The 24,563-nt window shown below is 31.8% G+C and overlaps 1 protein-coding gene across 2 annotated transcripts; it reads left to right on the plus strand.

Moving 5' to 3' along the window:
• The first annotated feature begins 578 nt into the window (after positions 1–578).
• LOC105330887 (TATA element modulatory factor) lies at positions 579–22,628 on the plus strand. Of its 2 annotated transcripts, none has more exons than XM_034452865.2 (11): positions 579–797; positions 6,694–6,839; positions 8,322–8,504; positions 9,491–9,535; positions 12,116–12,173; positions 12,356–12,417; positions 13,665–13,698; positions 15,746–16,019; positions 16,271–16,418; positions 17,722–17,870; positions 18,995–22,628. In XM_034452865.2, exons 1-11 carry the CDS (start codon positions 776–778, stop codon positions 22,308–22,310), a joined length of 4,437 nt encoding a protein of 1,478 aa, XP_034308756.2. In that variant the 5' UTR covers positions 579–775; the 3' UTR covers positions 22,311–22,628. The 2 variants fall into 2 exon arrangements, with proteins under 2 accessions (XP_034308756.2, XP_034308757.2); XM_034452866.2 differs by having other exon boundaries at positions 18,998–22,628.
• Positions 22,629–24,563: the final 1,935 nt, after the last annotated feature.

Below are 24,563 nucleotides of genomic sequence, written 5' to 3' on the forward strand. Positions count from 1 at the left end.
TATGCATCCAAATCAATAAGCGGGCGCTTTCGACATAGACGAAAACAGCAAGTCGAATTTTACATTTAAAAATTGAAAATCAACAATGAAAAACTATAGAAAACCATTTAATTGGGAATAAGCACCAAAAAACTATACGTATGTGATGGTGTGTTAATCAATGGTTTAATTATTGTTATTTCTTTCAGTACTGTTGAAATTTATGAAATAGGTTTAATTGGTATATGATAACAAACAAATAAAGTTAAACTCAACCATTCAAATAAGTAGGAAAATAAATATATGTACATAACGTTATTGGTTCAAGTTAACTTCTGGATATCTCCAAACCATAATTAATTTATTATACCGAAGTTGTCGGTTAATTAACTCTTGTCTGGTAGAACGGTTGAGTATTTAAAAAAAATGAAAATCAAATGATGAAATGATGATTGGAGCTTGTTGAATAACATTTCCTTCAATAAATGATCACAAAAAGCACAATCATACACGTACGTTAAATCCGTTTTTATCCGGTTGAGTATTTCTCTAGATGAATTTTATCCAATCAGAAACAAATCCATTGCCTTCTGCGAATCTGATATTCGCGCGGTTATTTGGACTGAAAATAATCAAAATTAGTGAAAAGTCAGAAAACATTGAATGATAAAATGTTAATCTTTCTAAGATATATCTTTCATTAGTTGCAAAACGTGTACTGTGAAATGTTTCTCAAAAATGGATTTGAATGATTTATGCTACACTTACTTAGTGGCTTTCGCACAAAAAAATCAGCATGAAAAATGATACGAAAAAAGGTAACGTGTTATATGAGCTGAAGTGTATTGGTCTTGCCAATTAGCAATATCATCTTTGTTTTTAAATTGTATGTCATAATTTATTAAAATAATTCTAATATATTTAAAACCTAACAACTAGTAACAAGTAGTCATTAATTTCATCGTTTGACCAGTCCCGAGATATTAATATGACTGATATTTGTCCGGACTGACAAACTTCAGATGGTAGTCAGTCCAAATGACTGACAGCAGAAAAAAGATTTCAAGAACTCTGTTTTGGTAAACAATATTAATTTTGTCAGTCCGGACAAATTTCTATCAGTCCAAAATAATTTAATAGAAAGATGAATTAACTTTATTTGAATTTTATTATCAATTCATTCCGTTCTTAACTTACAAGCCTCCCAATTTCTCTCAATTTTTCCTGATATGATTCCTCTTAACTTTCACATTTTGGGTTCTCACGTTCATATTATTATTTATCACTTCATTAATTTTAACTGCCTTCCCTCTCTCTCATCAACTTTCCTTTTTTATCTTTCTTTCTCGTTCTCTTTTTCTTTCTGCAAACATCATGCCACACTGGGTCTTAGTTGTAGGATAGTGGAGTTCTTATTATTTACTCCCGAAGACATAAATGATTATAAAATTAGTATTTTTGTGTGTATTTCTGTGTATTACAATGAAAACAATAACTTAAAACCCTGTTTCAATGTGTAAAAAGTGTATTTATATACATAAAAAACGTAAAAAAGACGACACTCGCCATCTTGGATTTATAGGGGGCCATCGGTTCACGCTATGTTTTAAACAAGTTCTCCAATTTCTCCAAGTGATTTCTGACTATATCTATGTTGGAAAATGATCGAAAGCCTTATTCCTATCGCATGACTATACATCTGTTAGTTGCATTATAAACACACCTTGTTGATATGTACTAAACACTCGCCAAACTTATTGAAAGCATCGGAAGTTTACATTTTAAGTGACGTAAATTATATTCATTAGTACTGAAATGTTCCGAAAACGTATAATCAGTCTAGAGAGAGCCAAAAATCCGCGACAAATCCTCTTGATTTATTGTATGCATTCGGATCTCCTCAGAGATTACCCAGAATAGTTTGCATCAACTTCGTTGCTTTTGTACGAAATTTAGTCTTGTTTTCGAAAGTCCCCCTGTCAACTTTTACCGGTCATTTGGACTGACAGGCAACCTCAAGTAATCGGTCCTTGGTTATTTTAATCGGTCTTGCCGACAGGACCGAAAGATTTCAAGAACTCTGCCAAAAGTTATATTTCATCTGACAAGTTCTAATGCAGAATTGACTAATTTTTAGCAAAATGAAAATTATCCATTTTTGGGACTTCAAATTTATTTCCCATTTGAAATATTATACCCCATACAGAATAATATATCCATTTGGGAGATTGGTCCCAACCTGATGGTGCATGTGATGTGAGCATGTGTATATAAACGCTTAGGCCTCATTTTTTTATAAGTATGTCTTATTTTTTCTTTTAACTATAATATATTTCATTGATATCGACATTTTTCAAGATTTGTTAAAAAAAGAAAACCTGGACAGATTTTTAGATCAGTTAAAAGATCAGACAGATTTTAAATTTAGTTAAAAGATCAGTATTGATAGATTCAGAATTCCTCTAGCCTTTTACTTAATATTACGGTAATATTAAAATCATTTCCCAACTTTCTGTTACAGAGATTTGATATGTTTTACAGTGCAACTGTTAGGGTGATTTACAGTCAAGTCGTACACAGACCAACTCGTATACAGGTCAACTCGTATACAAAATTTTCCGCATAAAAAAACAAAAGTCAACTCGTATACAAAAATTTCTGCATGAAAAAAACTAAAGAATAATTCTTCATATAAAATAGGTATGCTAAACCGAAAGTCAACTCGTATACAAAAAAATCCCATATACTAAACCGAAAGTCAACTCCAATATTAATTAGTTTAATTAACCAGTATGTCTTTTTTAAGTAGGCAATAGATTGCTAGCCGTATATCTGTGTATTTAATTATACCCCCGCAAACAAAGTTTAGGGGGGTATATTGGTTTCACCTTGTCCGTCTGTCCGTCTGTCTGTAGACGCAACTTTGTCCCCCCTATAGAATTTTTTATTACTGCATGGAACAGTTTGAAAATTTGGACATATGTTGAACACCATCTGAAGACGTGCACCTTCAATTTTTTTTAAGATCAGACAAGATTTAATGAATTTATGACAATTTTCATTTTCCTTATTCTATATATTGTACACTAATGTTGAAAAGTAAGGGAGGTAATCCTTACATATTTTATTAATTAATTAATAGTATTAAAACACTCTAAAATATATTTATATAAATACATCCAGATGGAGGTTTTTTGTCTTTATGTCTTAATTAATAAAAAAAAATATTTTTTATAAGTATTCTATCAACTGACAATGCAAAGTTTTTGTTTGTCAATGATAAATTCTTAGGAGCTAATGAGAACATCAAAGACAAGTGTGGCTGAATTCATTTGTCCCAAGGGAGCAATTATCTGAGCCATGGTTCAGATGGAGCATGTGTTTAGGGGAAAATTGATAATCTGTAAAACGGGTGATGGTTTTGGGGCTTTTTTAAAACTGTTTCATGTAAACCAAAAGTTTCTATCATTATAAGGAAATAAATAATATCATTATTAATAAAGAAGTTAAACTATTTTTAGAAGTTGTTTAAATTTATTTGTCAAGTAAATTGATGAAGTGACCCTATTGGGCATTAATTTAAATGAAATTCAAAATTACTGATATGATTGTAGTGTTTTGGCACTTTTAAAATTGTTTGTAATATTAAATTTTCTTTTTTACATATTTTTACATAGTATGGTAATTATGGTAATGTTTTGGGAGTATATTAAATTTAACAAGCTCATCAAAGAAAATCATAGTCCTATGGGATCAATTTTCTGATATGGGGTTCCATTGTGCCATAAGAGAAAGTGAGGAAAATTTGAAACAACTAATTGCATCTGTCAAGACTGTTAATATTAGAAAGATATTGAAAGTTTTATCAACAGAAGAGCATTGCTTGGCTACTGGTATTTCCAGTTACTGCAAAGGGATGGGTTATTGTCATTTTGTTGATATTTCTTTAAATCAATTAAATTAAAAAAAAAATATCATCAGATACATAAATTTGCAAATGTATTACTGTTATAGATATGTATTTACAGTGAAATTCTGACAATTTTAATTTTAATTTTTCTTTGTTAACTAATTTTTTTTTTACAATTCTAGAATTTTTTTTTTTGTATGTGTTCCAAACCTTTATTATTCAATTAAATTATTTGTCCTATTTGAAATTAGCCTTGCGGGGGTATTAGTCCCATTAGGACAGTTCTAGTTTTAAATATGTTTTTATTGAATATTCACATATATATATATATATAATTATTTAAAGAAATTTCATACGGACTTTTATATCCACTTTTCATTTTTCACTCATTATATGAATAAACAAATTTTTAACTTATTAATCAATGGTATATTACTTACAGTTCATCGACAGGGTACACACAGGTGTCGTACCATGGTGAAAGAAGTTTGGGAAATGACATATAAAGCGGAAAGTTGGATATATTTTTTTTTTTCAAACAAAATAATGAGGAGTATCTTAATTAGCCTTTGAGAAGTCATCGGTTTGGAGAAGCAAGAAATACCGCGCTTGTTGTTTTAACAATTATTGTTTTGATGTGTAGAAATAATTACCAAATAATAATGATTGGATTGACACAATTAATTATCGTTAATTGTTTTGTTGTAATTTTACATTGTTACCGAGTTTAATGATAATGCACAATTATACATGTATGAATTTTGCAATCTTTGTAATAGTTGATAACATCCATTTTATTCTGATATGTCCTTTTTACGCTGAATTACGGAAGCAATATATAAAGAAATTTTATTACAAGAAACCAAGTGTTTTAATTTACTTTTCAATTACTTTCACATTTTGTTTCTAACTTTTTGTATACGAGTTGACTTTCATATTATGGTGATTTTTTGAATACGAGTTGACTTTCGGTTAACTATACGGGAATAATTGTATACGAGTTGACTTTCGGTTAGGTATACGGGCATTTTTTTGTAAACGAGTTGACTTTCATTTTTTTATGCGGAAATTTTGTATACGAGTTGACCTGTATACGAGTTGGTCTGTGTACAACTTGACCGGACACCGTTAGGGTGTGTGCAGCTGGAATGATAGTATACACATATCTTACATCATTGTTAACTTCATCCCATAGACCTGCTCTCTCTGAAACGTCCTTTAACCAAGTTTAATGCTTTATAATTATCATACTGTTTTCAGAGTATGATCATTGTCATAATCACGAAACCCTGATTTATTGCAATACTATACCAGCAATTAATATTGCAGCAATCTATATCTAATCCTCTTTTTATCATTTTTTAATAAAAAGCTTGAATATCATCAATAATAGACATAAATGTTTACTAAACACATTATAATATTTTAATACCACCAAGAGTTGCAAGTTGCAATCTCTATCGCAACTTCCTATAACATTCTACACCAGATTTTTTTTTTTTATTTGGCAGTGATAGTTTCCTATAGTTTCATACCCAAAATGAATTAATTCTTTTTAGTTGAAAAAAGACCCAGATCCCTGAATATGTTGCTATCATTAAATTTAAACAGGTCAGCACCAACATTAAAGCTATACACGCTATAATTTACGTCAATTTTGAATGACAGTGAAAACGCAAGTGGTTGTCTACTTAAAAAAGTTATCCTTAATCTGTAAATTACAATGGTGAATTCCATCTCGTTACAAAGATATAGATTGTTAATTGTTTATTTTCCTGCCAGGAAAATATACCTTTTCATGAATATTGATGAAGGAAGAGCGAAACCGACCTCATTGCGCATGTCCGCGGAGAACTAGGTGGTTGTTATTGTTTGCCTAATTAAATATCAAACTTGATTTTTAATATGCTTAACATTTGTTAATTTGAAATACATACATGTATACTGAGTAAAATGCGTTTGTCATTCACGATACCCTTACTTCTGCATTAACACTTATAGGATCTATAAATAGCACATAGGGAAAAACACAGGTCTACGTCATTTTTTTAAAGGAAGTATTCATATCTACTCACAGGCTTGTATTTTTTTCTTTTGTTTGTACTCGTATATCGGACAAATTTATGCTTTACTGAAAATATCCTTTCCTTTGTGAAACTATCACAATTATGAAGATGTTGACCCTTCACCAGTTGTGGTATGATAGACTAAATTTAGCTGTCGATATCACGTGATAGATTGATATTCACGAGGAGGCATTACTTTCCTGGCAGGAAAATAAATATTTTTTATTGTTTAATATTTGATATATTTGTTATGTGATCGAATTGAGCATTACAATTAACAGCATAAAGGTAACTTTTATTAGTAATCAAACACACACATTTTCCCCTTTATTCAAAATTGACGCAAATTATAGCGTGTATAGCTTTAATGTATTAAACAACAGGATTAAGAATAGATTTAGAACCCCTTAAAATAAAAAAAAATATCAGATGCAGAAATTTATGTATTTCAATATTACATAATACATATGTATTTGCAGCGAAGTTCTGACAATTTTGATTTTTTTTGTTAACTGAATATTTTTTTTACAATTCTAGAATTTTTTTTAGGTATATGTCGCAAACCTTTATTATTTAATTCATTTATTTGTCCCATTTGAAATTAGTCTTGCAGGTGTGTTAGTCCCATAGGGCAGTTCTAGTTTTTATATCTGTTCATAAACAATGAGATAGAGGGGGAGTTTCAAATTATAAATCTTAATTTTTTTTATGCCTGTAAATGAACATTGTCAATTCCAGGTGGCACCAGTCCGAAGGGACGACGAAAGCTGAACTTTGTGGAGAAGAAAGAAAAGCTACCGTTGAATGGAAAATCCATATTTGTAGATGTTAAGGAAAAGTCGCAATGTCGGTCAATCAAAGAAGACATCAAAAGACTTGGAGCGGTAGACCTATGATTATTATTCATTCGTAATACAGTATAAAATGTGAAATAATATATAGAAACTGTGTAGTTAATAATATAAACTTTAAGAATAAGAGTGCAAGTTTCCTAAGGTGAGATTGATATTTTAGCCCATTCCCTCCCTGTATCACTTGAACAATAGAAGTTGTTTGGCGCACATATCCTCTGCAACTTGTGACATCACTTTATGATAAATTTGCAAATTTTGTTTACGTGTGCCCCTGGGTTTTACTTCCCAACAAGTCTAATGGTTCAACAGGTCAAGGCAAGATCCAGTGTTGGTGGATAGCTCAATTTCAAGATGGCGGCCGAATTTTTACCATATATAGAAAGTCACACTGCATTGTGGGTGAATTTATCCTCCATTTTTGAAAATATGCAAGCACCAGACCATATGGAAATTAAAGCCAATTTGAAATTCTAGTAATTTTACAATATGATTAAAAAGTTCTGGTGCTCAGTTTTACAAATGACCGAGACTATTTACTGTTTCTTTTAAATAAAATTACAAAATTTTTATGTTAATTCATCTTTCAAAAAGATGACAAAGTAAATGTTTGCATATCTTAGGAACTTTGTAACCATGTTTCCTTAATGAATGATTGTAAACTGTTACATTTTTATTATGAAAAACTAACCCCTCAACACAAAAAGACATTGTCAAAGTTTAATCATCAAAATGATACCATTAATTTATAAATATCAAATGCCGAATATTTGATATGTTTATTGTTTAAATAAAAAAGTGAGAGTCGATCTTTACCTTAAAATAGTTTTTATTTAAAAGCAGCCTTCTAATCATTTTTCTTGAATATTTATTAAATATTATCAATAGTTATCAATGGAAAAGGCGATTTTTTAATTGTCTGACATTTTGGGTCATTATAAATAGAGTTAATTGCCTTTCATTTTTAAATATCCACCAGGGGTGCAAGCATCTATCCTCTGATTTTGGAGGATAAAAATCTATCCTCCAAAAACGGAGGTTGCCGAGACCATGCAAGTTTAAGTCTTAAACAATTTTTATCAGTTAAGGCTGTATAGAATAGCACTTTTTAATGCATGTAGTTATATCAGATGACATGTGTCTTAAAAACAAAAATATCTGGGGAAAAAAATTAACTTGTGTTGCAGATACATGTAAGGTGATTTGAGTGAAAAGCTAGGGTTCACTTTTGGAACTGTTGAATTTTTATCTGAATAAGAAATAACCTAATAACTACATGTACTAATGCCTAATAGAGTTAAGTCCATAGAATATTACTTGCACCTTTGATTTTATAGAATTTAAAGAAGTATGTACTGTCAAAATATCTTGCTTGTTTATGAAAATTGCTGGCTTCTCAATACACATAGATAATATGATTCCAATATTTAATAATCATGCTTTTTTGGAATTTTTTGAATGGCTTATGCAGTACATGTTCATTAAACCTCATCTTCAGATCTTCTCCTTTTACAGAGGGCTGATGAGTTTTTCCACAAAGATATCAATTATGTCATTACCAGTAACCGTACATCGAAACCTGACAAACGTGAACCCTTCCAGTCACCTGAGAGTCCATCTATCGTCTCCACTCCTAGTCCATTTAACTGTGGTCCATCTCCTTCCCCTGCCTCTGGATCCATACCTCCACTAGAGTCAGTATGTATATATACTTTACTTTACAGTTATTGGGCCCCGCTCTGCGGGCGACCTATAGAGATCAGTCTGTTCTACTGACCATCTGTTCATCCGAGATCTCTTGTCCAGAGCATATCTTCTCTCCCCTTAGTCCAATCTGGCTCATACACCCACAGAGTGCTTTTGGTCAAAGTTTGTGCAGTAATTTTGAACTATGTATATAGGTCACATGTATGAAGATGACTTGTAATATTGCCAAAGCTTTTATTATATCGCTATTGCTGGTGCATTTCATTTTGAAGTGTGTATTTCGAAAGTATGAAAGAATTCTTCCAGATGGATACAGCAAAAGCCAGATGTTTCATATCTGCACAACACAATATGGCACTTTTAAGATTACCTTAGTCACTCACTTGTCCTATTGCTGTCCATTGTAAGTTGATCATAAACTTTTGATCATTTTCAGCTGTTTCAGAGAAACTACTTGGCCAGTCTTGAGTAAAATATGATGTAACATCTGTAGGATAAGGGGAACATAAAAAAAATCATGATTCCTGATACCCATTGGTCCATAAATGTTTTGGCAATATTGTCTAAATTTATGCTAAGTTGACATTCACTCTTTCGTTTGACTGTAACTGTAGTTTACTTTTAAAAATACTTGTTTATGGGTAGGTATCTCTTTATATATAAAGTTTCATGTTTCAATTATCATAGTCACTTTAAATAAAGAAATGTTGACAATGTCCCCATATGAATTGAGCCCTGAATTTGTTTAAGTCCCATTATGAAAGTTCTTCTAGTTTTGCATTGTAAACCAACAATTAAATGAAGAATTTTCTCTTTGAAACCTATTCAATATTAAGCATATTTTATAGATCAAAAGATTAATGAGGAAATAATAAATTAGGTTAGGTTATGGGGATAATATAGTTACGGGGATAATTATTCAGTAGGGGACATGTATTTTTGGAATGATTTTTAATTATTAATATATATTAATTTAGGTTACCAGAGGGAAAGCTATTGCAAAAAGAGCTGTCACTAAAGAGGTTGGTATTGATGTTTTTACATACATTATGTTTCATTATGTTCGTCTCCAGTATTTTGTTATTTGGCCAAAGAAAAAAAAGGTTTGTTTTATTTAATTTTCCTGACCAGTTCTAGCTTTTACCACCAACTGAACACTTTTTTTACAGGATTGTATTACTGAAGATATCAATTTACTGTGTTTGTCATCTTCGCTAGTTAAGGTTTTCTGATCCGCACCGATTCCCACAAAATCTTGGCATATCGTGCTATCAAAAGTCAGGATTTTTTTTTGTCAGGTGCTCTCTTATCCTATTTTTAAATCAGCCAAATGATGAAAGATGCTGTACTATATATGTACCTGTTGCAGAAATGGCAGTCTTTGTAGACATTGGCATTGACAAGTTGGAAGAAAGTTTTAATGCCCAGTGTATTCAATAAATAGGAATATGTGAAATGTTACATATAAATTGAATTAATTTGAAAAGTGAAAGACTGGAAGTGGAAAACAGTTGGGAAATCCTCAATCTACGAGTGTATGCCTTTGTTGATAAACAATTTGGTGTACTTGTTATTGCACCATTGAATGATACATGCATCATTAAGGCTCAAACAGAAAGACTAGAAAAATAAAGGTTTTGAGCTATTTGTGTTGGAGACACTCGTGAATAAACAGTAGGAAAACATTGTTGATTAAATAAGATATGCTTTGCATTTTTTGATTGGTCGAACAGTATCAGTAAACCCCAATCAAAATCCAGGGATAAAAACCCCCACTTTTGATAGCACGATATGCCAAGGGTTTAAGAGAAGCAGTGCGGATCAGTAAACCTTGGCTAGCAAAGATGTGTGTCTGTCTGCTTTGGAAAAAAGGTTCACTTAAATATAGGTCACAAAAACACTTCTAGAAGTTTTATTAATGAACCAGTGTAACTCATATGTTAAAAAATGGCTGTCTCCTTGTGTGATGGATCATCGCTGGCATCATCTTTTATACAAGATCATTTTTGTTGTTTTTGTTAGGCCTGCTAAATAAAATGGTCAGTTAATGAGAAGGTATTTATAGAAAGGTATTACATATATGATTTCTGCATACTCTTCGGCCAACTCTCGCACATTTTGTTGGTATATTGCACAAAATTACACAGCCCTTGTCAAGTGATCACCTGTCACAGTAGATGGGTTATTGATATATCCACAAAATATCCACACAGTGACACTCTCTTTTAAGTGAGAAAACTGATTATTTTTTTATTTCTAGAATGAGTCAACCATGCCAGGGTGTTTGTTGTAAAAACAATATAAGTAACAAAGAATCTAGGTGTCGTTCATCTTATTATGAAAGATCAAAATTATTGCACTTCTTCACAATCTGGATTTTACAATATTGGTTTGACTTATAGACATCCGGTATTGATTTAGGTCTACATTGTTCTTGTTAACAATGTAAATGATATAAGCAAATACTGGTAGAACAGTGTTGTATGTACTAAATTAGAGATTAAAATAATTGAAGTTTAGAAACTCCATTATGTAAAAAAAAAAACATTTCTCAGGATAAAATTCACGGATTAACCAGGATCTTGTGAATGCTTCATTACACAACAAATTTAATTGAGGCCTGCATGTAGGTAGCTGTTGCCTGGCTAGCAAGTTGAAGCTTGTTAAAGGGGGAAATGACAAATTATTCTAACATTTTAATTTTGATTTCATTTCATTTAAAGACCGAGAAAATAAGCACCGCCTTCAAATTTACCTGGTCAGTGTACCCCTGTCAATCATCTAAATTGAGGCCCCAGATTGGATGTAAGAAAATGAATGACATTTGTTTTCTCTTCCTGTGTATACCATGTTTGTGTATACCATGTTTATACGCGCAGTTCTAATTTGCCCTAAATTGATTAATAATTATGCCCCCCTTCAAAGAAGGGAGGGCACATTGCTTTGCTGCTGTCTGTCGGTCTGTTGGTTGGTCCACCAACAGTTTCCATTCATTTTCTTTGCAAAGGATAAACATATTAAAATGAAATTTGGTATACATGTACAGGTTTATCATGATAATATCTAGGTCAAGTTTGATAATTTGAGCAATTTTCAACAGAGTTATGGCCCTTAATTGGACTTAAAAAAATTCGAATTATTTGCAGTTTGCTCATTTTCTTCGCATAGGATAAACATATTGAAATGAAATTTGGTATACAGGTTTATCATGATAATATCTAGGTCAAATTTAATATTGGGTACGATCGAACAATTTTCAACAGAGTTATGGCCCTTGGACTTAGAAAAATTCGAGTTATTTGCAGTTTCCGCTCATTTTCTTCACAGAGGGTGCACATATTAATATAAAATTTGGTATGCAGGTTTATCTTAATAATATCTAGGTCAAGTTTGATATTGGATTCGATCGAGCAATTGACAGAGTTATGCCCCTTGGACTTAAAAAAATTTGCAGTTTACGCTCAATTTCTTTGTGGATGTTTCCAAGGGAGGGGGGCATAAGTGTTTCACAAACATCTCTTGTTTTATTTTGCTTCTTTGAGTGTTCATACCCTGAAAATGCTCACACCTTTTGAAAAACATTTTGAAATATTTATTTTCAGACAAATCCTGTGTTGACTAATGCTGAAAACTGGGGAATTAAGATTATAACTTTAGATGGTAAGAATCATCATCAAAAACATAATATACCATTAGTGATCTGTATTGATTGGAATATTTAATGTGACTTTTATATTGTATTTTAAATAATATCTCATTGTTGACTCTTTTTACCTTGAAAAGTTGACATGTTCAAAAACTTTCTGACTGATATTGGTAGTCTACTAATTATATTTTCAAAGTGGCTTTGAAGTGGATCCAGCGAGAAATTTCCAAACTTCCTCCAGTGAATACTAATATTAAGGTAAGATAAAACTCTGCATGAATGATAAAAGTATTGATAATTAATTCAAACCTATAGGAGCCCTAATATTATGACTTTGACTATTGGTATAGTTGTTACAACATTATTGTTGACAATCTGCACCCACAATTCTGATTCCCAAATGATCTACCCGAACTTTTATGATGCATGATTACTAATGATTAGATTGAAAAACAATTACAAACTTATGATTCTACATCATTCAACATTTAACGAGTGCACAATTAGAAATACTTGTTTTAGAATAGAAATAAGAAACAAAAATATACAAAACTTATTGTGTTTTGTTTAATAATAGAAGGATGAAAAAGTATTGAAACTTTTGCTACAGTCTTTATCTTTTGCTGTGCAAATTAGATTTGTCTAAATATATGAGGAAACAACACACAACAATCACATTTTAAACATCAGTTATGTAACTTACGTTTTCAAAAATCCCATCTTTACAAAGACTTTGATGTCTTCATTTATGATATTACTATGATATTAAAAAGATGTAATTAAAAAAGAATAAAAAGGGGGGCATAGCACTACTAGATATAAATTTGTTTTATTTGAGGAATAAGGAATCAGTCTATGAGAATTTTGAGGTGATAATTTCGGTCGGGGCGTGATCAAATCCAATAAAGCCCGAAGGTCTTTATAATAGATTTGACCAAGCCCCGACCAAAATTATCACCTCATAATATTTAAAGAATGATTTCTTATTACTTATATTTATTATTGTATGGTATTGTTGGGCTGAAGCAGGGTTTGCATACTTCGTATTATAATTTTAAAACTAAAAATGCTGAAAATTATAATGCAAACCCCACTTGCGCCCCAACAATACATCGTTTGAATTTATTGGACTGTATTGTCCAAAATCGATTCCTAGTGTTTTCATAGACAAAGACACTGGAATATGAAAATATTTAGGTATAAAACCAACAAATGATTTAAAGAAATATATTTTGAACAGTAGATGTTTCATTTCTGATGTGTATAAACTTCATGTCATCTCATACCAGTTCCGCATTGTCGTTGACTAGTGGTTTTTTTTTCTTGTACCTTATTATGGATGTTAATAAGCAAGTTTGGGATTATTAGGATTTTTTAACATCATAGAGAATCCATTCATTACATTTTAATAATCCTGTGCATCAATGGCTTTATAATGAATAAAAATACACATGTTACATTGTTTGTGCTGAATTTCTACTTAAAAAGTTTTATTATTGTTTCAGACCAAAGGAAGCAATCTTCGTGGAAGTTACAAAGGTGTGTCCTCTATTAACATTTGATTACTTAGAATTGTAGTTGTGATTGTGTTTTATAATGTTGGTAACAATGTTTTTAACAGAAAAAAGAAAAAGGAGGGTGGCTTGAAAGGGATAGATTTACTTTTTGGATAGCTTTAATTTACAGACCCTGAAACATACTACTACACCAAAAAAGTGAGCGACTTTCATTTGAGATATGTCTCATGTAAACCGTTTAGTGTTTCGAGCAAAGCGTGCAGCATTTCAGGCAAAGAGTGATGGTGTAAGTCATTTTGAGCAAAGTGTGCGAGGACCCTGTTAAATGTTCATCAGATTTACATTTCTCCAAATTGTTTGTGTTTGGTATTTTACACTTGTGTAGGTATACTTACAAAAATAAATCTAGAAAAAATGATATATGCATGTACGTACTATCTTTTAGCAAATTGTATTAATTTTCAACGAACACAAGAATGCTATTACAGGAAGACTACTTAATATAAAGTTTTTATACATTCAGCACACTATTAAAATTCGCCATGCTTAAAAATATTATATACAATTAACAAAACATGACTTCCACAGAAACAAACATAAATCAACTTTTAGTGATACGGTCATGTCTTGATAAGCATGTTTTTTTTTAAATTTACAACAATAACTGAGACTAGTCGTCAGTGTACAACCAGCACACATAACATGCACCTCGCTTTACCTGTCAATTAAACTCGGTGTATTTGTTTTCATTGGATGGTCAGGCGTCTTTTTTTGTCAATGGCCAATAGAAATTTTTGATTTAAAGGTAGTCTGAATTGGTACATGTATGTGGTGAAATAAACATTATAAATGATAGAAAATTCAACAAATAAATAAACAAAATTAAATATAAAAATGATTTTATTAGAAAGAAAATACACTATTCATTTCTATGAAATGTGAGAAGAAAATTCTTTGGAATCCTATTAAAAGATAATTCTACATGTAATTATTTTAATTAAATTTCAAGTTTTTACTGCTATGTACTTTTACAATATTTTAAGTGAACTCACTTTTTCAAATTTTTTATTTTTTACCAAATGGAAAATGCATAAATTATTTAAATCAAATGGCACATTTAACTTTCATAAAGTTTCTTTTATGAAACACTAACGGATACAATATTCTACCAGCAGACCTCATACATCATAACTACTCATTTGTCATCAGATACAGAATCTCAGAAGTAAAATATTTAGGAGATGCGTAAAATTCAGGTGAAATTCAGTGGCTCAATTTGTAAATTTGACCTATTGTACCATCAGGATCTTTCTATACAGCAGTGAATCCATCTTTATAGAAAGCCCCATTGTATTTTACTCCATTTCACTACATTAAATTTTGATCCCGACAATTAAATACTATGCCTTTCTTATATCTGAACTAAAGCAGAACAATTAGCATTAAAAAGATAATCTAGGTTTTTTTCAGCAAGAGATGGAATGATTTCACGGGATGTTAAATACATTTACATTTCCTATACAAAAAGTTTAACTTGTTTATTTTTTATTGCTAAGAATAATTGCATGTTCAAATTTTATAGATTAATAAAACTTGTGAAAATTATAGAAAATTAACCTACATGTATAAAATACCCATTAAATGATATATAATACACATTAGTAGGTTATGATATATATATATGTGTGTGTGTGTGTGTGTGTGTGTGTGTGTGTGTGTGTATATATATATATATATATATATATATATATATATATATATATATATATATATATATATAAATTAAATCCGAGTAAAACATAAGCGCTTTCATTTTCATCTTCAGATGTTTTACAACTTACCAAAGTAACGACGTTATTGTGATGTCATAATAATGTTAGCAAAGTCTCTGGTGTAGACGTCACAATTTTAGCTATTATTCATTTAAGTTTTACAATAAGTATGTTCTATTAAAGGAACAAGAACATTTGAATAGATGTAAACGTAGATATTTGTTTTTAAAACTTTTATTTAATTTAAGAAGTCTTCATTGTTTACACTTTTTAATGTCTCATTCTTTTATTTTATAGTCAAGAAACTTAAGCCCCCTTACCTGAAACTTGAATCCACAACAAGACAGTACAAGGTGGTGTACCAGCAGGTGGACCTTTGGCCTCATGCTAATGTGGAGACTCCACGGGGCACCTGCCCATTTGATGGGACCTCACTGGGAGGGGAGAGGTCTAGGGAGGAGAGGGGGGACAGGATAGGCCTGATTCCTCTAGAACCTGCTAAAACTCCAACCACAAAATCTAAACACAAGGAGTCGACCAAAACACAGGAGAGTTCAAAGTCCTCACACAAGTATTGATATATTTTTACTCTAAGGATTTTGTTATTATTGAACTTTTGTCTTTGATATTTATCATATTCATCATATATTGCCAAAAATACAATATTGCCAAAAAAACAACAGACAAATTCTTTATTCATTATGCATGTACATCTTTTTCATAGACTTGGATTTCTATAATACCAGATTAGATACATGTACTACTAATGCACATAAGAATACATTAGAAATGATTCTTATATAGCATCTGTTTTCATTGCAGAAAACAACGTCTGAATTCCAGCATTGTAGGAGGTGTTCGCATTGTCACTGCTGGTGAACTGCGCCGAAGAAAGGAAATGAAGCGACTCCAAGAGAAGAAGAAAGGCTATTGTGAATGCTGTGAAACTAAATACGACAATTTGACAAAAGTAGGTGATGCAGAATTTGCCATTGCTTGATCAGTAAATCATTTACCATAATTAAGTGTTTATGATATATTTCGAATTACATACAGGACTCTACATTAACTTTTTATTCTTGCTTGTCAATTTGGACAAGTAACCATGCCTTTTTTCCCCAAATCTTCTTTCTTGTCTTAAAGGTTTTCTGTTACATGTCCTCTTGTGAACTGAAGAAATGTATTGTATACTTACTTGATAGATTTTTCATGGTATTGATAAATAAAACAGTTTCAAAATAAAATGTTATCAAAAATTCCTTTCCTAATTATTGGAGAATTAAGAATAAAGAAATTAACTTTATCATATTGGTTTAAACAGTAAAACTGTTGAAATAAAACAATGTTAGTGTATTGCAATTTAAAATGTAACTTCAAACACCAGAAAAATTTGTATGCTCTGCGTCTGTCTTTGAAATATCAAAAGACTTTTTAAGATAGAAAAAAAAATTGTCTAGTAGTCTAAAATTCCAATATACATGTAGATTCCAATAGAATTAAGATAAAGCACTTGTCTAGTCTAGTCCATTAGGACTCCACCTGTACTGAATTTTCTTTGCTGGTCTAAGGAAGTGGACACACAATTAACAAAATTAATATGTGCATTATCTTTTAATAATGAGATGACATTTCATCCTCATTTTATAGTTGTTTTTCAAAGTTCTTGAAGTCATCGTTATAAAATGATTTTGTAATGTCATGATTTCTCAGAGAGACAAAAGCAGAAGTTAAGAAAGTTGAATCATCACATTGGTCTATCTCTTAGTCTATCTATCCATTTATACATCCGTTTGTGTGTCTGTTAGACTTTCATGTTTTTGGTCCATAATATGTATGATAGATAAGTTTGGCAAACATATATTTAATTATACAATTTTTCAGCACAAGTCCTCTGAATCTATTAAATGGAATAGCATGAAAATTTGTAGTTAATATAGACGTACCGTAATATTTTGATGTGCATATTTGCAGACAGTTTTGATTTTGATGGTTTTTTTTCTGAGAAATTTGCCCACTTTTGAGTTTACAAGTTTGGTATTTCATGAATAAACTCCTGACACAGTTTGTCAGCATAACTATTTTGAAAAAAATAGAATTTCATGAAAATCCTGATGTAGTATATCATTACACCCCTCTTAACATGTGTCAACCAATTGCTTCAGTGTTGCTTTATTATGACACTATAGGAAAACTATACTATTGAACCTATTTTATACAGAGGTATCTAGTAAGGGGCTGATGATTAATATTTGTTGTAATTTACTTTCTTTTAGCATGTGGCAGAAGAACAACACAAAGAGTTCATCAGGGAAAAGAAACATTACCATGCTTTGGACTCTCTAATTAATTCAGGTCCTAATGAGGCAACATTCTTGCAACGTGTTTTGCAGCAGCACTGTAGCATTGTCAGTGGATCTCATAGGTAAAACAAACTGGTGTATGAACATTTAGGCCATCATTTTTTGATTTTTAAGTTTACAAACCCGCCGCTCAGTTTTCTGAGTAATAAGAAAAAAAAAAAAATTACAAAAAGACCTTTTTTTTCCCCGACAGCAAATTTTTGACCAGATCAAGATTTTTTTTGGTTAAGGATCGAGATTTCATTATCGGGATCGATATTGTAAGGCAACAATTTTGTGTCTAATATGGCGCGAGAAAATGTATGGAGCTGAGGTTCTTGTGATTAATGCCTATGTTTGGTCTGAAATTTGTTCGCAGGGCTATAAAATGCCGAGATCAACAACTAAAAAGATCAAACTATCTTGTCAGACCAATATGTAATTAATGCATGTCGATGTGTTGCAAAGTTGAAAGGAACCAGTCACTCGAGAATCCAAAACGCTGAATAAAATGAAATTCTAAAATCATTTGCTTAAAGAAAGTTAACATATTCTAAAGCAACATCATCTAATGATGATGTCCATGCTTAACACCTCTGACTATACATTTATGTATAGCATTCCTTATTTCAACCATTTAATATGAAATTTTGTTTTATTGGTATAGACGAAGTTTACCCTTAACAAATAAATTGGAAAACTTTGTACCTAGTTAAAATGTTTACAATTACAATTACAATTAATGTTTACAATTACAATTATAACTAAAGATTCTTATAATGATAGATGACTCGATCCCTATAAAATGACAAAGGAATATAGCAACATGTAATATCAAAGCTGCATGTCTTAGGTATTTTATTGTACTTTTTCAGTAATATGTTTCACATGCTACAAGTCATGCTACACTTGATGCAGTTACACACCACAATCATTAAGTTGCAATTCATTTAATATTATTAGAATAAAGATGATGTCAACAAATTTTTCCTCCAACAGAACTTTACAATTTTGTTGTTCGTAAACCTAAAAATGAAAAAAATGCTGGCCTTGCTTAAAGCATGCATTGGATAAAAGAATAGATTGTTATCAAAACCTTTGAGAAATATTAAGTCCAAACAATAAACGTTAATTAGTTTCTCATGTACAAGAATTGACGATATATTTTAGTGGATTAAACATGATTAGCTTGCATTATATTTTTCAGTAGAGAGGTAAAGTGCAGAAAGGAAACGACAGTTAAATCTACACCCAGAAATTTGCAGAATTCCTCCAAAAAAACAACAATCAAGATTGTTAATTCGGAAGTACAGCGCAGAAGCAGTCGTAGTCCCAAGGAAATCTGGCTTAAAGCAAATGAAAATGATCAAAGCAAATTGCTTAAAGACAACATGGAGCATGAAATACGAAAAAACAGACAAGTTCGAAGAAGTGCTGAAATTGACATGCAACTTGAGAAGCACTATGTGCCAGCGAGGACGAGGAATTTTTTATTTATTCAGGGATCATCTAGTCAAGTCAGTGAAACAAAGGTTTTAGAAAAAAGTGATGTGAAAAGTACTTGTTCACATAAAAAAACAAAAGAATTTGATAAAGATGGTGAACAATCTGTAAAGGCTAAGATGGAAAACGAAGGGCCTGTTTGTGTGAAACATTTGAAAAACAGTGCTGAAAAGAATTTGGAGCAAAGTTCCCTCTGTTTCATGAATTTAAATTCTTTACCTAAAAATGAAAAAGTAATAAGCAATATTTCCCTAAAAAGTGATCACTTGCTAAAAACACATTCTGAAAAGACATGCAGGTCTCCCCTCAAAATCGAAGCTTCCTTTGAGCAATCTCCTGTGTTACAATGCAATTTAAGAAAAAAAACATTTTTGTCAGAAAAGTCTTCTGAGAAGAAAAGCACTCATACACAATTGAATGAAGAAGAGTGTGTCTTAGAAAGGAGAGTTGGAACTGTGAAAAAGACAGATGTCTTTGAAAAGGAAAAAAGCTTGAACAATGAAAAATTCTTGGTAAAGAAATCTCCAAGGCGTTCCTCTCGATTCCAACTCGTGAACAGGGAAGGTAGACCTGATGAACAAACAGATGAAAACATAGCCGAGGCTTCAGATAAAATAACACTTGAAGAAAATTTAAACAATAGAGTTTCTGAGGAGACAATGCAGACAGGATCAGCAAACTTGAAACAACCAACATACATGCAGAAAAAAGTGAAGATGGATAAACAAAATAGCGACCAAATCTGTAAATTGCAAAAAACCAATGAAGAAACTTGTCAAGATGTTGTCAAGTATTCTAAAAGATTACGAAAATCAATACGATGCATTTCAGATGAAGATTTACAAGACAAATGTGACTTGAAAAAGCTTCCACAAAATAGAAGGGAGGATGCAGATATTAAAGAGGACAACATGATATTAAGGAGAGAATCAGCTAAAAGAAAGTCTTCAGGAAAGACTGAAAAAGATTTCACTTGTGATGAAGAAGAACAATTGACAGAAAATAAAGAGACTTCTGTAGTAAGTGATAAAGATTTTATTAGAAAGGAAGAGGCAAAATATGAACAAAAAACTGCATTAAAAACAATGGATTTGGAATTGAATAATGTCAGTCATTCTTCCCAACTCCCTAGCAAAATTTGTCTCTCTGGAAATCAAGAACGCATTACCAACGAAAAATGTGAATCACAAAATACTTGTGCAAATATGAAAATTCCTTTGACTGTGGAAATTCCCAAGGACAAAGACGATACAATAGAGGCAGATGTAGAGAAGTCTTTGTGTTACATAGATAGAGTTCACCGTTTACGGTCCACAAATCAGAGACAATCTATTGTTGATCGTGAGCTGAAAGATATAACAACAAAAGTGCAAGAAAGGAACTCGTGCTCAAATAGTTCTTTAGTGTTGGATGGCAAAGGACAAAACAATTTGAGTGATTCCCCCTCGTGTTATACATCTCCCAAAAAGATCAACACTTCAACTCCAAAGAAAAGAAATGGCTTATATAAAGTGGAACAAACCACCCCCATTGTTGCCAGTCCAAAAAGTGGGTTAAGCGTGACACCAAGGTCAAATAAAAGGAAGCGGTGGAACAAAAGAAGGAATTCAAAATGTATTGAGGAGAACTTCAGTACTTCAAAACCAAGAAAACTAGAAAAACTTAAGTATCCAACTGCTAACAAGAAAACACCAGAGAAACTTTCTGGCAATGGTAAAGAAAGTGAAAAAGATTCCCAAAGTATTGAGTCTGTTCTTTCAGATGGAGTTCCTTCAAAGCAGATATCACACAAAAAGCAATCAAATTTAAAAAGACAGATTATTTATCAAGCTGTGGAGAAAGACATCAGCAAGGACAATGGTAAATCACTTGTGAGAACTCCCAAGTCAAAGTCACCTTCAAGACTTTCAAAATGTGTAACTCCTCGTGGAATGTCATCACCTTTGATCTGGAGAAATGCCAAAGGCAGTACTCCTAAAGGTAAAAAGAGAATAAGACTGAATGGCAGCTGGTCTGTGTTAAGTGATAGGAGTGTCAATAAACTTTTGCATGATAGTGACTCGGAGTCAAACTTTGAAGGATTTGAAAAAGGAGATTTAACTGGACATAGCTCACTTTGTAGCGATGCATCATTTATTGAAATAAATGAAGTGGAGCTTGAAGAAAATTCTGATCATGAATGGGAGATAGAGCAAGAGAAAGCAGAGGTAAATGTACCTGAAAATGAAGCCATAGATGTATTACCAGAAATATTTTCCTCTCCTGGCAAACGATCTGACTCTTCATGGGATACTGGTTTTGTGGACTTCATAGATACTCAATTCTCAAATCGACAAATGTCTTTCAGGACTAAGTCTGCGTGTCAAGAAGAGGAATCATTAGCAGAACCACTTGGTTCCCCTTTGCGAAGAAAAAGACTTAAATCAATTCCTGAAAGTTTAACAGAAAATCAACTTAACAGAACAAAGAAAAGAAGAAAGTTGGACGATGGTGATGAGTTTCAGTGTTTTTTGGTCAGTGATAAAGCAGCTCAGATTGATGAAGATATTCAGTTCAATTTCTCAAGTCCAAATAAACGCAAAACTAGAGGACCTAAGTACAAAATAAGAAACAGACAGAGAAAGTCTCTGGACTACAGGTCATCCTTAGAATGTATGGATGTGAAACAAAAAAAGCAGAAAAACTTCGTAAATTCTGATAGAAAAGTAAAATTTCGAAAGCAAGATGGAACTGAACATCAGGATCTGGAAAAAAATCAGTCATCATTGAAAGGTAACAGTGGCAGAAATTTGGACCATATTGATGTCACAAAGAAAGAAGACAATACAGCTGGTACTGATACTCGTAGTGAGAAACATTTGTCCACCAAAAATAATCAGAAATCTAAAAATTTCAAACGTCATGAAAAACAATCCACAGATTTCCCTTGTCTTTCACCAAAAAATCAAAGGGATGCAATACACTCCTCTTCCCCTGGTATCAACTGTTCCATGAAAAAACTTCGAAGTAGAAAAAATTGAGGTTAGGGCAGAAAGTAACGAACAATCTCAATCTTTTGCATCCATTCATATTTTGGCCATATCTAAGATATGATATTTCTTTGCATGGCTATGATGGTAACAGCGAGTGCGACTTGCACTTGTACCATGATAAACAAGTACTGTAGAATGAAGTCCAGATGATTTGTATCCACTAATTATAACACATGTTAACCATGCAACTTGTATATTATTATAGAAATATATAAAGATAGGTTTTATTTTTTGTTCAAATTTGTGCACATCTGTTTTTAAATCTTTATGATAACTACATATATTTATTAAAAGTAGAAAAACCAACAGTTTTGAATTTTTGAATAGTTCGAAGTCGTAAGTTTTGGATCAACTGCCATGTGATTTTAGATAACCCTTCTGTAAATATTAAACCATTAGCAAATCAAATTTTTATGCCCCCTCCCTCAAACGAAGTTTAGGGGGTATATTGAGTTCACCCTGTCCGTCTGTCTGTAGATGCAGTTTTGTTTCCCCCCCCCCCCATATATAATTTTTTCCTTTTGCATGAAGTAGTGATAAATTGGAAATTTGTACATAGTTAAACACCATTTGAAGATGTTCACCCGCAAAGTTTATTAGGATCAGACGAAATTTAATAAGTTTATTGTAGTTTTCATTTTCCTTAACCTACATATTGTACACTAATGTTGAAAGGTAAGGGGGAAATCCTTAAGATTTTATTAATTAATTAACGGTAAACAGCTCGGGTCGCCACGAGCGGGGCCCAATATGCAAACAAAGCTAAATTTTCAAAAATCTTCTCTCCTCCCTCAAACTGAATGCGTGGTTTTCATGTCCACGAACTCCTCTACCCAAATTGAGAAATTCATGGCCCTTGGTCAGTGGTTTAGGCCGTTAGGGGGGGGGGGGGGTTATGGCCATATAGATATAGCGCAAATGCAATAATGTTTAAAAATCACTTTCTCTACTAACACACATATGTGAGAAAAACTGACTTCATAATTATGTTAACCAGGAAATCCTCTACAAAAATTTTAAAATTCGTTCCCCCGAGGCAGGGTTCATATTCTAGGGCGGGATCAAAATTGGCTTATACTGGTACATGTAGTGTTAATGCAATTATTGGGTTTTTTTTAAATCGTCTTCTTTACTTCAGCTGATACTGAATAAAAACTGACTGCATATAAAGAAAGAAAAAAGCCGTCTATCAAAATTTTGAATTTCATGTCTCCAAATTTAGAGATTTGAATCCCTAGGGCGGTGCCAAACACTCATATAGTGTATAAGTTTCTTAATACAGGGTGTCTCCAAAAATTGTCATTTAGTGTTAATGTATATAAAATGTTTAAAAAACGTCTACTAACACAAAATAAAAACTGACTGCATATTTAGTAAAAACATTAAGCCGAGTGTCATCTTTAATAATATTTCGTGTAACTTCATTTAAGGCAAGGGTTTTGGCTGGGAAGGAGGGTTATTTATTTGTCTTATTATTTTATTCTGTTCAGGAATTTCAATGAAAGAAATGCGTTAATTCACATAATTATTTAGAAAAAAGAATTGCAAGTATTTTCATCATTTGAAACCAAAACCGTTTTTGAACTTCTTAAATAAACAAATAGACTTTTTAATAGTAAAGTTACTGTAATAATTGGATAACCCAAATCACTGATGAGCAGTATATGTAAAATGTATTGATATTAATACCAGATGGTGATGAAATGTCAATGAAGGTTATTAAATATTCAAAAGCTGGAACAGAAGTGAATAACACATTGTACTTTTAAAGCTGTTTTTGTTTAAATGCTCACAGGGAGAGTTTCTGTCTGCCTCTGGGAATGAGAGGTTGTTTTAATAAAACATGTCTACTATCCACCTTGTTTAAGTTTATCTATGAAAACATATACACATAAAACCTATCTTGATATTTAACAGACATGGGAAAATTATTTTCTATCAGAGTATTGTACCTTTTCACATAACTTTAATCTATAGGTTTCATAGTTCTTTTTGAAAGATTTTACAATATTATATGTGTACCTTTGTGTATTAAAGAAAATTCTACTACGGTTATTGTCGGTATCAAAGAGATGCGCGGACATTCAGGTAATTTCATTTTCGTGTCTTAGTTCCAGTCAAGACGATGTGTCTCTCCTCAAACATTATATGTGGCTGGTCCAAGGACCACATTTGCACTGCATGTTCTTATATAGAATAAAAAATATCATTATCAATCGTATTAAATTACCCATAAGATAA

This window comes from Magallana gigas, chromosome 10, assembly GCF_963853765.1.
Source record: "Magallana gigas chromosome 10, xbMagGiga1.1, whole genome shotgun sequence".
Lineage (NCBI taxonomy): Eukaryota > Metazoa > Mollusca > Bivalvia > Ostreida > Ostreidae > Magallana > Magallana gigas.

What these genes read in the sequence shown, in the direction of transcription:
- LOC105330887 (XM_034452865.2), top strand. Translation starts at nt 776, where the DNA reads ATGAAAAATGATACGAAAAAAG. An exon ending in TAAGATTATAACTTTAGATG is followed by an intron (nt 12,174 to 12,355) that starts GTAAGAATCATC and finishes ATATTTTCAAAG; the next exon opens with TGGCTTTGAAGTGGATCCAG. An exon ending in AGTTCAAAGTCCTCACACAA is followed by an intron (nt 16,020 to 16,270) that starts GTATTGATATAT and finishes TTTTCATTGCAG; the next exon opens with AAAACAACGTCTGAATTCCA.